The sequence below is a fragment of the Neomonachus schauinslandi genome, chromosome 16 (assembly GCF_002201575.2).
Source record: "Neomonachus schauinslandi chromosome 16, ASM220157v2, whole genome shotgun sequence".
Taxonomy (NCBI): domain Eukaryota; kingdom Metazoa; phylum Chordata; class Mammalia; order Carnivora; family Phocidae; genus Neomonachus; species Neomonachus schauinslandi.
This window is the reverse complement of record NC_058418.1, coordinates 21050823-21070185: the sequence shown is the minus strand read 5'-3', so window position 1 is coordinate 21070185 and position 19363 is coordinate 21050823. Positions and strand designations below refer to the sequence as shown.

The 19363-nt window shown below is 42.0% G+C and overlaps 1 protein-coding gene across 2 annotated transcripts in view; it reads left to right on the top strand.

Annotated features, from left to right (window-relative positions):
* The first annotated feature begins 13605 nt into the window (after positions 1-13605).
* Positions 13606-19363, top strand: part of URI1 (URI1 prefoldin like chaperone) — a 73702-nt gene continuing 67944 nt past the window's right edge. For both annotated transcript variants that reach the window (XM_021701053.1, XM_021701052.1), the window contains exon 1: positions 13606-14044. In XM_021701053.1, coding sequence (XP_021556728.1) covers positions 13934-14044 — 111 coding nt within the window. In that variant the 5' untranslated portion in view covers positions 13606-13933. The remainder of the gene's footprint in view (positions 14045-19363) is intronic.

Here is a 19363-nt window from a genome sequence, read left to right as displayed (position 1 = left end):
AGAAGGTTTCCCAGAGGAGGGTCTGAAGAAAGTCCTGAAGGAGGGAGCAAGCGTTCCTTGTCAAGGGGAGATATGCCTGTAATTTGAGAGCTAAGCAATGCGCGGCACAGGGGAGCATGGGTTTGTAGGTGAGATTGGCTTTGCCTCTGAGCTTGAGGAGCTGGACAGGGCAAGAGGCACAAAGGCCAGCCTGTGTGGGCCTCCTAGGCCTTCTGGAGGCCTAGGATGGTCAGGTTGCCACGAATAGTTCTGAACTTAAGACTCCAGTTCAGGGGTGGGATAGATGGGGAGGGCAACGGGAGGCAGGGAGACGCTGCCGAAAAGGCCACCAGACTCTTCTAGGTGAGCAGTGATGGTAGCTGGGGCTGGTGGAGTGTAGAATAGGGAATGAATCCCAGAGACCTCTTTTTTCAAATGGTACGTTTGGGGGTTTTAACATACAATGACAAGTTCTTTGACATTTGTCCCATCAAGAGAGTGAGTCTAATTGCCCACCTCTTTTTTTTTTTTTTTTTTAAGATTTTATTTATTTATTTGACAGAGACACAGCGAGAGAGGGAACACAAGCAGGGGGAGTGGAGGAGGGAGAAGCAGGCTTCCCGCGGAGCAGGGAGCCCAATGCGGGGCTCGATCCCAGGACCCTGGGATCATGACCTGAGCCGAAGGCAGACGCTTAACGACTGAGCCACCCAGGCGCCCCGAATCGCCCACCTCTTGCACGTGGGCTGGCCTCAGGGACTTGGGATGAACTGGAAGTGACCGAAGGAGAGCTTAAAAAATTCCCAACACCCAGGCCAGATCCAAGCATTGATATTCTTTCAAGCTCTCAGTGTTCAGCTGAAGTTGAGAATCTAACCTAAGACCAAACCTAAGATGCCCTCCCATTTCTCCCACTTCCCCGCCTCCAGCTTCCTTTCGTCCTTGTGCCCTCGTTTCCATCTTGGGGTCCTGGCCCACGAAAGTGAAAGTGATGCTGTTCTGCGGCAGGGATTTGAAATCAGTGCTTTAGTCCCCGCTGCCCGAGGTGTTTATTTTGAAAGCAATGTAGGTAAGTGGATGTGGAGGGAGAGCAGGGAGGCTCCCACGGGTGGGAGTGTGAAGAGGATTGCCAGATCGAATACAGGAGGCCCAGTTAAAGCTGAATTTCAGATAAACGACAAATTTGTTTTTAGCACACATGGGTTCCAGATTGTACATGGACGTAATAGAAAATTATGTATTGTTACCTGAAATTCAAATTTTACTGAGTGTTCTATATTTTTATTTGTGAAATCTGGCAACCCTAAGTGTGAAGCCAGGTCAAGGTGATATTCGGGCTTCACCTGGGGACATCTATAGATTCCTGAGTCCTTCAACAGCAGGGTAGGATATACCTCAGAAATCCTCAGGTCACTGCCCTTGTTGGGGCAAAGCGAAGCTCCAGGACAGGAATTAATAAATCCAAAACAGGCTGTTCTTGAGTTGCACAATATTGTGTTAACTAAACCCAACATGTTGGTGCTGTGTCCTTGCTTTGCTGCAATAAACATTTGCATGCACGTTTTTATGTCGACATAAATGTTCAGATCTGCTGGGTGATGCCTGGCAGTATGATTGCTGAGTTGTATGTTAAGTCTGTGTTTAACTTTGTACAAAAGGGTCAAACTGTCTTCCAAAGTGGCTGTACCATTTTGCATCCCCATCAGCAATAAGAGAGAGTTCCTCTTGCTCCATATCCTAGCCAGCTATTGGTATCGTCTCTTGCTTGGATTGTAGCCATTCTAATAGGTGTGTAGTAGTGTCTCCTTGTTATCTTAACTTGCACTTCCCCAAGGACAAATGGTGTTGAGCATCTTTTTATATGCTTTTTGTTATCTGTATATCTTTGGTGAAATGTCTGTTCAGATCTTTGGCCCATTTTTAAACTGGATTGTGTGTTTTCCTATTGCTGAGCTTTAAGAATTCTTGATGCCTTCTAGATACAAGTCCTTTATGAGATACATGGTTTAAAAATATTTTTCTCCTGGTCTGTGGCTTGTTTATTCCCCTCATGCTTTCAACAGTGTATTTTGAAGAGCAAATGTTTTTAATTTTGATAAAGTACAATTCATTAATTTTTTTCATTGCCCAAATCATGGTCATATGGATTTTTTTGTGTTTTCTTTCTAGAAGTTTTATTGTTTTGTATTTTGCATTTAGGTCTGTGACTTTTTGTTATCTGTATATGAGTTAATTTTGTGTAAAATATGAGGTAGGTATAGTGTCTTTTTTTTTTTTGCAAATAGACATCCAGCTGTTCTAGGATCATTTATTGGAAAAAGCGATTCTTTCTCCATTGAATCGCCTTTGCATCTTTGTAAAAACTCCGTTGGCTGTATTTGTATGAGACTATTTCTGGGCTCTCTACTTGCCCCACTGATCTGTGTGCCCACGCCTTTGCCATTTCCTCACTGCTGGGATTACTTTAGCTTTACAGCTCAATATACTCCTGTAGTATATCTTTTTAAAAAATATTTATTTATTTATTTATTTATTTATTTATTTATTTATTTATTTGATGTAGTGTTCCATGATTCATTGTTTGCGTATAACACATATCTTTGACTTCAGGTAGTGTGAATATTTTTCAGGATGAGGGACCCACTTGAATGCACTCAAGAAGAAAAGGAGATTTGATTGAAAGGAACCAGGGACTTCTCAGATTGCTGCAGGCTAGCGGGTCACCTGTCCTCCCAAGAGTGGTACTGGGCTGAGTCAAGACCAGCCCTAATGGCCCAACATCCCTGCAGCCTCCCCCGCCTTTGTATCACTCTCCACTCTCTGCGGGCCTGTCTCAGCACCTCTGGCCCCAACGCCTCAGCCTACCCTCAACATGGACCGACCTCTCATAAACCCCGCGGACCTGTGTTCTTATCTAGTACACAGTTTTGTTTTGTTTCTTAAGTTGCCGATATTTTAAAATTGGGTGATTTCACAAAGAAGTTAAGAAATCGGCTTCTCCTGGAGAGTGGGATCATGCTGGGCCTGAATCCCATGAGTAGGCTGGAGCTAAGTAGCAGTAGGTCCCTGAGATGAGCTGGATCTCTAGTTGGCCACCTCCCCCAGCCCTACCCACCCCCCCCCTTGCTCATTTAGGGAACGGTCTGTCCCCTGCAGACCTGAGTGTACAATCTCTGGCCTCAGGCTCAGGGTTCCAGTCTGACAGAGAGATCCAAGCAGAGCAGCCCATTGAAATACCCTCCCCACAGTGACTGAGCAGTGGAGTGTGGCAGCCAGGTCTCTGCAGAACTTGTAATGCCCCAGGTGCTGATATGCTTGAAAGCCATTGTGAAGGCCATGCCTCCCATCTTATCACTGGGCATGGTGGGGATCCTATCAGGCCCGTTCCTGGGAGGCGTAGGACTCCTTGGATGGCCATCTTTGGCTTGAGGACTCCTCAAAACAGCCTTGTTGAACTTTCCTTAGAACTGTATTGCAGTGTTAGGTGTTTCTACCCAAACTTCTTTTCTGGGTATAAATTTCGTACATGTTGATCTTGTTTTGGCATCTGCTTCTCGGAGGACCAGGTTTTAACACAGAGGCGGGGCTCACTCGGCAGGTATGACAGAAGCAGATTCTTGGAGAAGGGGCTGTGGGTGTGGGGAAAGCAGAGACCTTGACCAACAGGCTCACTCCACCCTGTCATTTGCTGGTAAAGGATAGAATTGGATTGGACCACAAATCTCCCCAGTCCCATCCTGGCTTCTTTCTTCCCCCGTGTTGAAACCATTCTGAGTTGGAAAGGCTCAGAGAAACCGCAGGGCCTGAAGTGGGGAGGTGGGAAGCACAGCCATCAAGCCTAAAGACCCAATTTGCCAACCAAATGCCCCAACTAACCATCTTTACCAAACTCCTGTGAGTACATGAGGTATCACAGACATTTACTTGATTTTTCGGTCACGCAGCATCCCTCGCTCTCCTTTGGTACAGGGCCTGAGCTTCCGGGGTGCATGGTGTTGGGTGCTAGTCCAAATTTCACTGTCCTCGAGCCACGTTATTGGCTCAGGACAGGGCATGTGACCCAGTTCAGAGTCTATGGGATGCTCTGAGCCTTTGGCTGGGAAAACCCGGAGACTGATGCTTCTCTTTCTCACTCAGAGCAGACAGAGTTACCCACTTGACCCTAGAGGTTGGGAGCCTGGAGCTCCCAGACAGCTGAGAATGATGTAGATGCAACAGAAGGCAGGGCTCAGAGAAGAGAAAGCAAGCCCAACTGTTGTTGTTGAAGCCACTTAATCAAGCCACACCTGAAAGCTGACCCACTCCTGAACTTTTCAGTATTAAGAGCCAATAAATTGTCTTTTAAATTAAGGCAGTTTGTAACACATTTGCAACTTAATAAATCCTAATTGACACAGGCATTTGATCATCCACTAAGTGGATCATTTAGGACTCTCATCTTTCTTCTTCTGGTATTACTTATCATTTTATGGTTGGCTAACTTCTACACCAGGGAAAGGAGTAGGTTAAAAAAATAAAAATTTTGAAAAGGCAAGGAATATCCAGGCTCCTGGGGGCCAGCAGCTCTTGTTGAAGCCCTGAAGCTTATAGTGGGCATTTGAGGGTTTGCCTGCATAGCATCCTCTCCTATGTCTTCAGATTTTCTTTGGGAAGACACCTCATACCCGTAATCATTATGTTTGGAATGGAGTTGACCCATCCCCTCCTCTTGGGCTCTAGCTGTGGACAATGAAGCCCGCCGATCTAGGAAGAAAGAGGTATCTTCTTCCCAGAGTACATTGATGACTTGGAATGTTGGGACCCTCCATGTTTAAGGAAACTGCTTCAGAATAAAGCCAGTGCAGAAGAAAGCACAAAGAGGAGCAGAAAGACCTGTCCATGATGCTATATATTGAGCTCCTGGGTCTAGCCTTATCTGAAACTATCACTGAACTTTTCAGTTACATGAGGCAACAAAGCTCATTGTTTCTTTGTGTTTTTTTTTTAAGATTTTATTTATTTATTGGAGAGAGAGAGAGAAAAAAAGAATGAGTGGGGGAGGGCCAGAGGGAGAAGCAGGCTCCCCACTGAGCAAGGAGCCCGATGTGGGGCTCCATCCCAGGACCCTGGGATCATGACCTGAGCCGAAGGCAGACGCTTAACCGACTGAGCCACCCAGGCGCCCCTCATTCTTTCTTTCTTTCTTTCTTTTGGAAAATATAACATAAAATCTATGATTTTAGCTATCTTTAAGTGTACAATTGAGTGGCATTGAGTGCATTCACAATGTTGTATAACAACATTTAACTAATGTTGTGTCACCACTAGTTCCAGAACTCTTTTATTATTCCAAACAGAAACTAACCAGTGAGCAATGACCCCCATCTCCCTTTCCCCCCTAGGCCTTGGTAACCTCTCATCTACTTTCTGTCTCCATGAACTTACCTGCTTTCGATATTTCATATAAGTGGAATAATACTATATTTGTACTTTTCATCTGGCTTAGTTCACTTATGTTTTCATAATTTCATATTTATTTTACATTATTTCATGTTTTCAAGATTCATCAGTGTTGCAGCATGTATCAGAACTTAATTCCCATTATGATGATTAAATAATGTTCACATGCATATGTATACACACAGTATAAATACACACACCACATTTTGTTTATCTATTTATCTGTTGATGGAAACTTGATTTTTTTTTTCACCTTTTGTCTGCTTGAGGAATGCTGCTATGAACATAGATGTATTTGTTTGAGTATCTGTTCTCACTTCTTTGGGGTGTATGTCTAGGAGTGAAATTATTGGTTCATATGGTAACTCTACATTTAACTTTTTTTTTTAAGATTTTATTTATTTATTTGACAGAGAGATAGCACAAGTAGGCAGAGAGGCAGGCAAAGGGAGAGGGAGAAGCAGACTCTCCACTGAGCAGGGAGCCCGACGTGGGGCTCGATTCCAGGACCCTGGGATCATGACCTGAGCCGAAGGCAGCCGCTTAATCGACTGAGCCACCCAGGCGCCCCTACATTTAACTTTTTGAGAAACTGCCAAACTTTCCCATAGCAGCCATAACATTTTATATTCCCGACAGCAATGACAGAATGTTCCAGTTTCTCTACATCCTTGCCAAAACTTGTTATTTCCTCTTTCCTTGCTTTCTTTTTTCCGTTCCTCCTCCTTCATAGTATTCATCCTAGTGGCCTTGAAGTGGTATCTCATTGTGGTTTGGACTTGCATTTCCCTAATGGTTAGGGTCAGTGAGCGTCTTTTCATGTGTTTATTGGCCATTTATACCATCTTTTTTGGAGAAATGTCTATTCAAGTCCTTTGCCAATTTTTGAATTGTTTTCTGTTGTTATTGTTGAGTTGTAGGAGATATATCTTTATCTCTCTCTATAACCTTATAGAGAGAGATAAATGTAGGTATAGGTAGATATTCTTTTTTTTTTTTATTTTTATGTTAATCCCCATACATTACATCATTAGTTTTAGATGTAGTGTTTCACGATTCATTGTTTGTGCATAACACCCAGTGCTCCATGCAGAATGTGCCCTCCTCAATACCCACCACCAGGCTAACCCATCCTCCCACCCCCCTCCCCTCTAGAACCCTCAGTTTGTTTTTCAGAGTCCATAGTCTCTCATGGTTCGTCTACCCCTCCAATTTCCCCCGCTTCATTCTTCCCCTCCTGCTACCTTCTTCTTCTTCTTTTTTTCTTAACATATATTGCATTATTTGTTTCAGAGGTACAGATCTGAGATTCAACAGTCTTGCACAATTCATGACGCTCACCAGAGCACATACCCTCCCCAGTGTCTATCACCCAGTCACCCCATCCCTCCCACCCCACCCCCCACTCCAGCAACCCTCAGTTTGTTTCCTGCGATTAAGAATTCCTCATATCAGGGCGCCTGGGTGGCTCAGTCGTTAAGCGTCTGCCTTCCGCTCAGGTCATGATCCCAGGGTCCTGGGATGGAGTCCCGCGTCGGGCTCCCTGCTCAGCGGGAAGCCTGCTTCGCCCTCTCCCACTCCCCCTGCTTGTGTTCCTGCTCTCGCTGTGTCTCTCTCTGTCAAATAAATAAATAAAAAATCTTTAAAAAAAAAAAAAGAATTCCTCATATCAGTGAGATCATATGATACATGTCTTTCTCTGTTTGACTTATTTTGCTCAGCATAATACCCTCCAGTTCCATCCACGTCGTTGCAAATGGCAAGATCTCATTCCTTTTGATGGCTGCATAATATTCCATTGTATATATATACCACATCTTCTTTATCCATTCATCTGTTAGGTAGATATTCTTGATATTAAACCCTTATAAGATATGATTTGCAAATATTTCCTCCCTATATTGTCTTTTCATTCTCTTGATAGTGTCATTTGTTGCATAAAAGTTCTTAATTTTGATGAAATCAAATATACCTATATTTTTTTTGTGGCCTGTACTTTTGGTGTCATAGTTAAGAAATTGCCAATTCCAAAATCATGAAGATTTTCCCCCATGACTTCTTCAAGGAGTTTTAAAGTTTTAGGTCTTATGTTTAGGTTTTATTCATTTTGAGTTAATTTTTGTAGATGGTGTAAGGTCAGGGTCCAATGTCATTCTTTTGCATGTGGACATCCAGTTTCTCTAGTGCCATTTGTTGAAGTGACTGTTCTTTCCCCATTGAATGATCTGGGAACTCCTGTCAAAAATCAATTTACCATATATGGGAGGGTTCATTTCTGGGCTCTTTATTCAGTTCCATTGGTCTATGTGTTTATCCTTATGCTAGTAACAGTGTTTTGATTACTGTAGATTTGAAGTAAGTTTTGAAATCAGGAAGTGTGAGATCTTTTCCAACTTTGATCTTTCTCAAGATTATTTTGGCTATTGAGGGTCCCTTGGAATTCCATGTGAAATTTAGGATGCGTTTTTCTACTTCTGCAAAACATGTCATTGGGATTTGATAGGGATTGCTTTGAATCTATAGATTGCTTTGAAGAGCATTGTTTTATTAATCTTCTTGGGCTATGATCCCAATATACCACAGATTGGGTGGTTTAAGCAACAAGAATTTATTTTCTCAGAGTTTGGGAGGCTAGAAGTTCCTGATCAAGCAAGTTCAGTTTCTAGTGACAGATCTTTTCCTAATTTACAGATGACTGCTTTTTCACTGTGTCCTCACATGGCCTTTCCTCAGTGTGTATGAGGAGAGAATGAGCTTTCTGGTGACTCCTCTTGTAAGGACACTAATCCTATTGGGTGGGGCCCATTCTTATGACCTCACTTAACCTTAATTACTTTCACAAAGGATCTCTCTCCAAATTCAGTACCTTGAGGGTTAGGTCTTCAACATAATAATTTTGGGGAGACATTCAGTCCATGACAATTCTCATGACCCTGAGATCCCGACCTGAGCTGAAACCAAGAGTTGGATGCTTAACTGACTGCATCACCAAGGCGCCCCTGTATTTACACTTAAATTATTGATAAAGAATGACTTAATTCTGCCAAATAGCTATTTGTTTTTGTGTATCTTTTTTTTTTTAAAGATTTTATTTATTTATTTGAGAGAGAGAGAATGAGAGACAGAGAGCATGAGAAGGAGGAAGGTCAGAGGGAGAAGCAGACTCCCTGCTGAGCAGGGAGCCCGATGCGGGACTCGATCCCGGGACTCCAGGATCATGACCTGAGCCAAAGGCAGTCGCTTAACCAACTGAGCCACCCAGGCACCCTGTTTTTGTATATCTTTTATGTTTTCTGTTCTTCACTTCCTACATTTTTGTATTTATTAGATTATTTTGTAGTGTATCATTTTGATTCTCTTCTTTCCTTGTTTGTATACATTTTGGTTATTGTCATAGTACTTGCCTTGTGAACTATAATTAACATCTTAAACTTATAACACCCCAGTTTGAATAAAACCAACTTAGTTCCAATAGTATACACTGGGCTCCTCTACAGTTTTGCCCTTCTCCTTTATATTGTTATTGTCCCAGATCACATTTCTATACATGGTGTGCCCTATTAACATAGATTTATTATGATTGTTTTATGCATTTATCTTTTAAGTTGTAGGTGAAAAAAGAAGAATTACAAACCAAACCTACAATGATACTGGTTTTTATGTTTACCTGTGTAGTTACTACTTTTATCAGTGTTCTCTATTTCTCATATGACTGAGTTACTGTCTAGTGTTCTTTTATTTCAGCCCAACAGACTCACTTTAGCAATTCTTGCAAAGCAGGTCTACTAGTAAGCAGGTCTACTCCTTCAGCTCTTATTTATCTGGAAATGTTTTAATTTCTCCTTCATTCTTGAAAGATAGATTGTCCAATATAGAATTCTTTGTTGAGAGGTAGTTTTTCCCTTTCAGGACTGAATATGCTCTTTGGCCTCCATGATTGCTGATTAGAAATTATCTGTTAATCTTACTGAGGATTCCTTGTATATGACAAGTCACTTGTTACTTGTTGCTTTCAAGACTGTCTTTTTGTTTTTATGTTTTGACAATCTGACTATAATGTATCTCAGTTATACACATCTCTGAGTTTATCCTGCTTGGAGTTGCTTAGTCCTCTTGGATGTGTGTATTCAAATCTGTCATCAAATTTGGGAAGTTTTCTGCCATATTTTTTCAAAATTTTTGGTCACTTTCTTTCTTCTCCTGGAACTCCTGTTGTGCAAATGTTGGTATGCTTAGTGGTGTCCCTCAGGCTCATAGGCTCTGTTCCTATCTCTTCACGTTTTTTTTCTTTCTGTAACTGACTGGATAATTTTGAGTGTCTTACATTCAAGTTTGCTGATTATTTCTTCTGCCTGCTCAAATCTGCTTTTTGGCTCCTCTAGTGAATTTGTTATTTTATTTTTTGTTTATTGTATTTTTCAGCTCTAGTGTTTCCATTTTGTTCCTTTTTATAATTTTGATCTCTTTATTGCCATTCCCTATTTGTTCATACATTGTTCTTGTGGTTTCCTTTAGTTCTTTGTCTATGATTTCCTTCAGCTTATTAAGTATATGTAAGACAGTTGATTTAATGTCTTTGACTAATATTTCCAATGTCTGGGCTTCCTTAGGGATGGTTTCTAATTATTGTTTCTTCTGTGAATTGGCTTTACATCCTTGTTTTTTGGAATGTTTTATAATGTTTGCTGAGGACTCAGCATTTTGAGTATTATTATGCGGTAACTCTGGAAATCCAATTTTCCTGCTCCTCAGGGATTGCTGAGTTTTGCTTGTTGGAGGTTGCCACCATTTGGTTAGTGATTTTCCAACCTTTTTTTTCAAAGTGTATTCCTTGGTATGTATGGTCACTGAAGTTTCTGTTCTGTTAGCTCTGCAGCGATTCAGTGATTTGACAAAGATTTCCTTTAAAAAAAAAAAAAGTGTTCTGTCCCTTTAAATCTTCCAATAGATGCTGTCAGGGGAAACTGCCAGGATTCCAGAAAGCTAAAACCCAGACAAGAGTTGGTGCTGTCTCCACCAGTCTCTCAGGGAGCTGGTAAATTGACCAAAATGCATAACCCCAAAGTTTTGGAGAACAAGGATCTTACTGCTCACCCTGGCATCAGCCAACCACTCCAGGAATGCTGGCTGCTAATCCCACAGCTGCATGGTGGGGTGGTGGCTGAGGAATGGGGCTTGGCAGCTGGTTCTCACAAGCCCCTCCCCACCACTATCCTCTTACCAACAGTTAGCACCTCTTCCTTCATCAAGCACCCTCCTGGTTTTTGTATCTGTTCAGGTTCCAGAGTTGCAAAATAGTTGACTCTGAAGTGTTTCCTGTTTCTAGTTGATAGAAACTAGATGTTGTTTTGATGAAGGGACTGATCCGTAGGGCCTCCTACTCCACTATTTGCCTGATGTCCTCCTGAACCCTGCCTTTAAAGGTTTTTTTTGTTTGTTTTTGTTTTGTTTTTTTTGCATAAGTCACTCTAAGTTGGGTTTCTGTCACTGGCATCTGAGAGATGGCAACAAACTGCAGCAACTGCCATGCCTGTTGCTATGTATTTTTCAGATTTAAGGAAGATTTCATCCTTTCCTTGGAGGGGAGGCTGAAATGTACAGAAAAACCACATACTACAAGGATTAAAGTGATCAGTGTCAACCCTAAGAATAAGCAGATGAAGTACTAGGGGAATTTCCTGGAGGGGATGATCTTTTGACCTGGGGGTTAAGGACAACCTTCCTATAGAATTGTTAGAACCTCATCTAAGGTCTGCAGCCCTGGGTTGACTCCAAGATCCGTGGACAATTCTGGTGCCTGCCTGGCTCCCCTCATGTCCCCTGTGCCCAGTGGAGGGCCTGGTACATGGAAGGGGGTCAAGAATATTTGCCGAAATTTCACTTTCTTTTGTTGAAGGTGTTTTGGGGTGCCTGATGTTCACCTGGATGAGTGACTATAATTTGAAGGATTTTAGATGGATGGAGGAAGTTTTACAATTGTGATCACTCTCATTCTTCAAGCCAACCCTGAGGCAGGTAGCACTCTAAGACCTGTTGTACAAGTTAATGAAGTTCAGAAGGAGGTTAAGTGTCTTGCCTAAGGCTTGTCAGCAGGCAAGTGGCAGAGTTGGGATCACAATTTGGGTCTGTCTGGGTTTATACTTCAAGTTCTTCTATTGTCACTTTTGAGCTCTAGGAAGCAGAAAGTGTTCATGGAATGTCTACCACATCCCTGCTCTCATGGAGCTGGTGTTCTAGTGTGAAGAGATGGTAACTAGCATGGAAGCAGATAAAAGTGAGAATCCTAAAAAGTAGTAAGTGCTATGAACATTTAAAAAGTGAGGTGCTGGAGGATGCTTGGAGGAGCGGGGAGGGCCTTCTATGGGAAGGATGTCAGGAAAGCCTCTTCATTTGATTGAGGCCTGAGTAATGCAAAGGGGTAGACCATGCAAAGATCTGGCAGAAGTACTGCAGGCAGAAAGATCAGCCAGTGCCAAGACATGGAGGCAGGAGAAGGGAGAAACCAATTGTGATTGATATGAGTGGCAGGGGGCATGCAAGGAAGTGGGAAAGGTGGGTCAGATAATACGGAATTCTAGTAGGACATCTGGGTTTTATTCTAGTTGCAGGGGGAAGTCATGGAGGGCTCAAACACGGAGAATGACATGATCTGGTTATTTTTAAAAGCTCCCTCAGGCTGCTGAGCTGAGAATAGATTGGGGGTGCATGAATCAGAGTCTTTGGCTGCTAGTGATAGAAAACCTGATGCAAACTGCTTTAATCAGTCAGGACATTTACTGGCTTCTTTAACCAGAAGTCCAGAGGTAATGCAGATTTCAGAATTGGCTGATTCAGCCCTGAATCAAGTTCTGTGAAATAGTGAAGAACTCAAGTTCTGTCTCTTGGCTCTGCTGACCACAGACTCAACTACATTCTGAGTCTAGGGGATGTCTAGGCAGTCTTACTAGACCTGAAATATGCTTTGTACTTCCCCACCAAGGGATAGACTTTTTTTTTTTTTTATGGAAACGCTTCCGAAGAATGAGGGAGAACTTTTTCAGAAGCCTTCAGGAAACCTCTGTCTGTGAAGTATCACATCTCATTCCTGAATCAACCACTTATGGGGTAAATGCATTGCCTTTAGACTGGAGCTGGGGGTGGGTCAGCTTCCTACAGGCACAGGAGTTGTGTGGGCTAGGGCTGACCATCTGAAGGAGGGAAGGTCGGTTGGGCAGCCGACCATGTCCATTTCAGGGGGCAAGAGTGGAAACAAGGAGGCCAGAGAAGAAGCTACTGAGGTGGCTGAAGTCAGAGAGATGATGATGGAGCTAGAGGAGGTGTATGAGCAGTCAGATTCGGCCTCTTTCAAAGATGTTGACACCAACGTCTATGCAGTGAGGAAAAGAGAGGAATTAACATTTATCATTTGCCCAAGTTTTCCTTCTGTCTTCCTTTGAAGCAAATGGAAAAAGGGTGTATCTGGACTGGGGAGCAGGCCAGGAGAGAGGGAAGAGAAATAGAGCAAGCAGGCACACAAAGGTGTAAACTGCAGGTAACTCCAAGCCTATTCCCATCTGTACAATGCTGAAGGAACAGGATCCATCCATTTCTGTTAGGAGTTGGAGCAGAGGTGGTTGTAAGGCCAAGGCCAGTTCCAGCCAGTAAGCATTAATTGGGTGCCTACTGTGTACAGTATGAGAAAAAGGGCATAGTTCTAAAATAAGAGAAAAAGAATGGGCAAAGTTATCCTTGAAAAATCTCTTAAATAGTCCAAACATAGCACTATATTAATATAAGCACAGTAATTAATACACGGCAAAGTATAATTGCATATTTTAATTCATTAAACAGGCACAGGAAGGAGTTGACTTTGCTAAAATTAAATGTTCTTACGAAACAGCTTTGGTGCATTATCTAAGCTCCTATCGCCAGATGCAGCGCTAAACGACTGGTGCATGGAGGATGAGGAAGGCGCAAGGATAAGACAGTGCCCACGTCCATGAGCGCTCACTGAGCGTCAATCCCGCTAGAATGAAAGCTTCCAGAGGGCTACAACCCACCGCAGCCTCGGCTGAGCCTACCCTAGTCGCGCCGCTCCCGCACCACGTGACCCACCGAGGGCGGGGCCAAGGGCGGAGGCTGCGCGCGCGCTTCCCGGCGTGCCGCGCGGGGCGGGGCGAGGGGTGGAGCTTACGAGGGAGGCGCGGAGGAGGCGCGGCCGCCACAGGACGCCCGACTCGGCCCGGCCACCGGACAGGCGCCTCCGGCTCTCAGCGGCCCGCCTGCTGCTTCGAGCCCGCGGCGGCGGCGGCGGCGGCGGCGGCGGGCGGCATGCGTGTGTGAGATGCGGCCGCGGGTAGCCCGGACGCGAGCAGCGGCCGCCGCGGCAGCGGAGAAGGCAGGCGCGGCCTCCTCAGCGCGGGGCGCGCAGCGCATGAGGGCGAGCACGCGGGCGCTGGGCAGCCGCCGGCCACGCCGCCTCCATAAACATTTGTTTAGGACTCGTTCGCCCCGCTGAGGTCCCGGCGCCCCCGCCATGGAGGCCCCGCCCGACCCCGGGCCCCACGCCTCGGCCTCGGCCTCGGCCGCGGCCGCGGCGCCGCTGCGCGCCCCGGAGGTGGCGCGGCTCCGCGAGGAGCAGGAAAAGGTAACAGGCCGCGCTCCGGGCCCCGCGCTTCCGCCGGTGGTCTCGGGAGGCGCCCGCGCCCCCTTTCCCGGGGCTGGGACCCTCGTCGGGGTCCGATTCCCCTCCCCCTCGCCCGCCCCGGCAGCCTCCTCCTTTCCTCTGTGGCCCGCAGCCCTCCGCTCTGGGGCCCAGCTCGATCTTGACCCGGTATCGGGTAGGAGCACAGCCTCTAGGCCTGGAGAGAGAAAGTGTTGGGAGAAACTTTTGTCACGTGCTTTTGTTGTCTTTTGTCTGGAGCCCTTTGACCTTCGAGGGGAGGGAAGGGATGGGAAAGAGGGAGGTGACAGTCTGTTTAACTTGCATATCAAAGTGAGTTTTTAGACTTAATGAATGCAACAATGCGTGGGAATTATTTTTGGTTTGGGGTACGCGGTAAATGGAAGTGCTCACCTTAATAGCTTTTTAAAAAAAATTGTTGCTAAAATGTATACTCTTTGTTGCTCTTTATCTGATTGCATTTAGAAGTTTCATTAGTTTTGTAATGATAGCCTTCATGTGCAATTCCAGCTTTGGTGGTTTAGTTTTTGTCAGGATAGGACGCTATTTTATTACATTTTAACTCCAGTCGTATCATACGTGAGTTTTAATCTGCCAGTGTAGAGAGAAAATTTTGCATTTCCTAATGGGATTGTATATGAAGAAGTATGCCCAGGTTAAGGAATACGGTGTTATTGTTTAATCTGAGATTTTTTCCCTTTGGATTCTGTAGCATTTCAGGTTCAGGTTATTTGCTGAGTTTGAAATTCTTACTTTGACAAGCAGCATTACTTTACTTAAAATGTCCTAGGCCATACTGGGAGTATCTTGGTTAAAAGGGTTAGGAAGTTGCAAAACTCTTAATAGTGGGAATCCCTGACTTTCTATTGAACATTCCTGTATAAAAATAACTATTTACATAGGTATATAAATATACTCAGTTCAGCTAGATGAGGGACTTTTCATAGAACCTAAAAAATTCTGGTTTGCTTGGAAACCACCTGTTAGGATGACTGGGAATCTTTCCTACTTATTTTATGCATTGTATTTCCTTTTCTGAGAGCCATTTTTTTCTAGTGCCTTATATGACTGCTGGGTTTTAAACTTGGCTTTTTTTTTTTTTTAATCCAACAAGTATTGTGTATTTAAATTACAAGACGTTAATGGATCTTAATGTTTTTTTAAGAGAAAAAGAAAAGACAGCTCTTTATGAGAACAATTTGTTCATTTTTGGCAAAAGTATTTACATTTTTTGTTCTTTTAGGAAATGTGGAACAGACCCTCAGAAGATGGTGTTCCCATTGCCTGTAGTCTGTTCTGTAGAGAAATTACTCGTCTCTTTCATAGTATAACATGTGCATAATGCTGACTTTGATATGTTTTCTTCTGTTTGTCATGGTAAAAAGAGATATCCTTAGTTTTATTCTGATGTTAGTGTGGCTGAAATACAAAGGATACATTTTGGGGTGCTCTGAACAGCTTTCTGGTGTAATATTCAGTTACATTTGAAGACTGCCTTTTCAGTTACAGTCCTGTGGGAACCTAAATAACTATTTTCAGTAGACATTATGTTACCAAATTTCTGTGTTGTGTTAATGTTTTGGCACATAAAATAAGCATGTGTGTGTGTGTGTCATGGGTATGTAAAATCATTCCCAGTTGATGATAAAGCCTTCCCTAAATAGACTACACTGTATTTTAAAGGATCTGCTGCAGTGAACAGGAGACCCATAATGCCACAAAATATACTGGTTAGATAGCTATACTTTAATTATAGTTTAGTATAGGAAAACTTTACCTAGTAAATACTCAACATTTTTTTGTGAGGGACTTTATTTAGGCTTTAAAACCAACCCAGATACAGTACAGTAAAATAGAAGTGTTGGGACATTCTTAGAATGAAAAAAGGAAAAATGTCATTGTAGCTTTATATTTGTGTGACACTTAGTATTTTTTTTATATAAATTCAGTTAAATGTGCTTTAGGACTTGGGTTTTTCCAATGGTTTTCCCAATGTGAGAAAGAACTAACACCTGAAGAAAATGATACGAATGACTGTGTGTGTGTGTGTGTGTGTGTATCTAGCTAGTAGGCTTTAGATGCAGAGGAGAGAAATTAATTCATCACATACAGTGGATACCTTAGATTTAGGGTATTATTTTCACTGGGAGCCTTGTTTGAGAACGGCTGCCAGGTAATGTGGTTTAAATGTTGCTCATCATTGTTTTTTGTTTTTTGGATTTTTTTTTTTTTTTCCCCAAATTCAGCTAAGAAGTATGACAAGTTGGTTCCTCTCTCTTTTTTCCTTTGTTTATACTTTGGAGCAATGAATAACAAGTACAAAAAATTAGTGACTAAGGAAAAAAGACAAAGGAGGAGCATAAATGAGCCCCAGCCTCAACAAATGGCAACATCTGTAATAAATGGACATGATCAAATATTTTAACATTGTTTTCATTTATAGTATCAAGGCTGAAACATTTTCAAAAACTTTTTTTTTTTTTTAGTTAAAGCTCTGTTTATTCCTTTTTGATTTAGCAAAAAGACATGTACAGAAAGGTTCCCTGCAGCTTTGTTTATAATAATGAAAAACTAAAAATCCAATGTTAGGATATTGATTAAATCATGATAGTATGAGGAGCTTTTATGCAGACATTAAAAATTTAGAGCAGTATGTTTAGTGTGGTTACAGTTACGTTTGTATGTATGTAAGTATTCAGTTTATATAGGAAAACACCATTAAATGTTTTTAAAGCACACAATTTCATTTCTTATTTTAGCTAAAAGTGAGTGAAATTGGATGGGATTTTAGCTCTTTCAATAAAGGCTGTTGAAAAAACTTACTTTCATTAATTGTAATGAAACTGGGATGTTGTATCTTTAATTGCTAAATATATTCTGGGCCTGAAAAATGGCTCTTGGCTAGTTTGAACACCAGTTAATGTGGTTTATTTTCTTGGTTATTCCAGAATTGATAGATATAATTTATTCAAACATCCGTTCCCCAGTTGATTTCCTTTTTTTTTTTCCTTGGAGGTTTTATTTGCTCTTAATTCTCTGTCAGAAGATTATAGTGGGACAAGAAAGAACGTAGCTCATCTTTTTTTTTTCCTTTTAACTAAATATGTTTTTACCAATGGCAGTAAAATATTTGGTGGAAAACGTGAGCTACTTTGGAGCTTTTCTAGACCGACCTATGCCATAAAAGTTATGATCTAGGACTGTAGTGGGCTGTTCTAGGGAAGTTTCCTGATACTCAGATCTTGTTAAATCTAGTTCTATCTTAGAGTTGCATTATGTTGAAATTTTGGTTTCTTGGCCAGGGTAATATTTCTACAATATCTGCATTTTATATTTCCAGGTACTATTATCTTTTGTTAGCAGAATTACTGAGATTTTATTGTAATGTGAAAAAAGTGGTATATAGTATTGTTTTCATAGGTTTGTAGGATAATAGTAACTCTGGAGAATTCATGAGTATAATATTATTTTGTTATGATTACTGCTGAGTGACTCTTATAATTATCAATTGGAGTTTGGAATAATTTATACTTTCCTGATGTAGAACCTGGATTAACACTAAATCTTTCAAGTTCTTCATAAAGCAGAACAATTAATTTAACTTAATGGAGGGTTTTCATATTTCTTATGATAAACTGAACTGCCCATAGTTTAAGAAACTGTCAGCCGTGTACCTCATACAACAGCTGTTCTCTCCAAGCCCAGAATCCAAACATGTAACTTTTCAACAAATATTGAGTTGAATGCCAATATTGAATGCCACATGGCAGGCACATACCTACTACATGCCATCCTCTGCTGAGGATACAGTAATGAACAAAACAAAGTCCTTGCTTTTGTGGAGATTACATTCTAGTGGTAAAGGCATGGAATAGGCACATTTAAAATGTCCGATGGTTTGTGATAGGTAAAGCTAGGTAGAAGAGAAAGTTTTGGTTAAGGAGGATATTTTGGAAAATACATTTCTAGTCCCGGCAACCAGCTCAGAATGAGTCAAGGTGAGAGTTGTGCCAGGCTATTGTAAGGATTTTGGTTTTTATTTTTATGATACGAGAAGCCATTGGAATGTGTTTTGAGAATCATACTGATCTTCAATTATAAGCATCCATTTCTCCTGTGTGAAGAAAGGGATAACAGGACTGGGGGGTTGTATTATATATAATATAATGAAAATTCTGTGTGTGCTAGGCTGATATTAGAATCTTCATTGACTCTCTTGATTTTTCAGGTGAACAATTTGGGTTGTTTGTACTTTTTGCCCTGAACTTCTAATGGGGTATTTGTCTTCAGTTCTACCTATAATGCTTGTTTTCCAAAGTGGTTATACCAATTTACACTCCTGTCAGCAGTGGGTGAAAGTTCCAGCTATTGCACGTTCTCATCACCACTGTTATGTTTCATATTGGCTAGCCATTTTAATATTGACTAATGGGGTTGATCACCTTTTCAAATATTTATTGGCCACTTGCTTTTTTGTTTTGTTTGTTTTTGGTAAAATACTTGCTCATCTCTTGTCCATTTTCCATTGGGATGTTCACCATATTCTAATTGGTTCATAGCAGTTCTTTATGTACTTTTGATATGAGTGCTTTTTTTTTTTAAGATTTTATTTATTTATTTGACGGAGAGAGACATAGCGAGAGAGGGAACACAAGCAGGGGGAGTGGGAGGAGGGAGAAGCAAGCTTCCCGCCGAGCCGGGAGCCCGATGCGGGGCTCGATCCCAGGACCCTGGGATCATGACCCGAGCCGAAGGCAGGTGCTTAACCATCTGAGCCACCCGGGCGCCCAGATATGAGTGCTTTTTTAGGAATGCTTTGTAAACTTCTTCTCTAGTCTGTGGCTTGACTAACATTCTATAATGGTGTCCTTTGATGAAGAGAAGAAATTCTGAATTTTAACAATCCTTTATGATTGGTGGTTTTTGTCTTTTGTTTTTTGTCTTGTTTTTAGGAAGTCTTTTCTACCCTAATGTTCTGAAGATATTCTCTTATCTTCTAGCTTTATTGTTTTGCCTTTCATGTTTAGATCTACAATCTACCTGAAGTTGATTTTGTATATAATGGGGGATTGAGGTCAGGTTTCATTTTTACCATTCCTAGTTGCCCCATCACTATTTATTGGAAAGATTGTCCTCTTTCCATTGCATCATTATCTTTGTCATAAATAAGGTAACTATATGTGTGGGTCCATTTCTTGACTCTGTTCCAAGGGCCTGTTTGTCTTTTCTTGCAAACCTACACTAATTATTATAGCTTTATAAATCATCTTGATACCTGGTAGT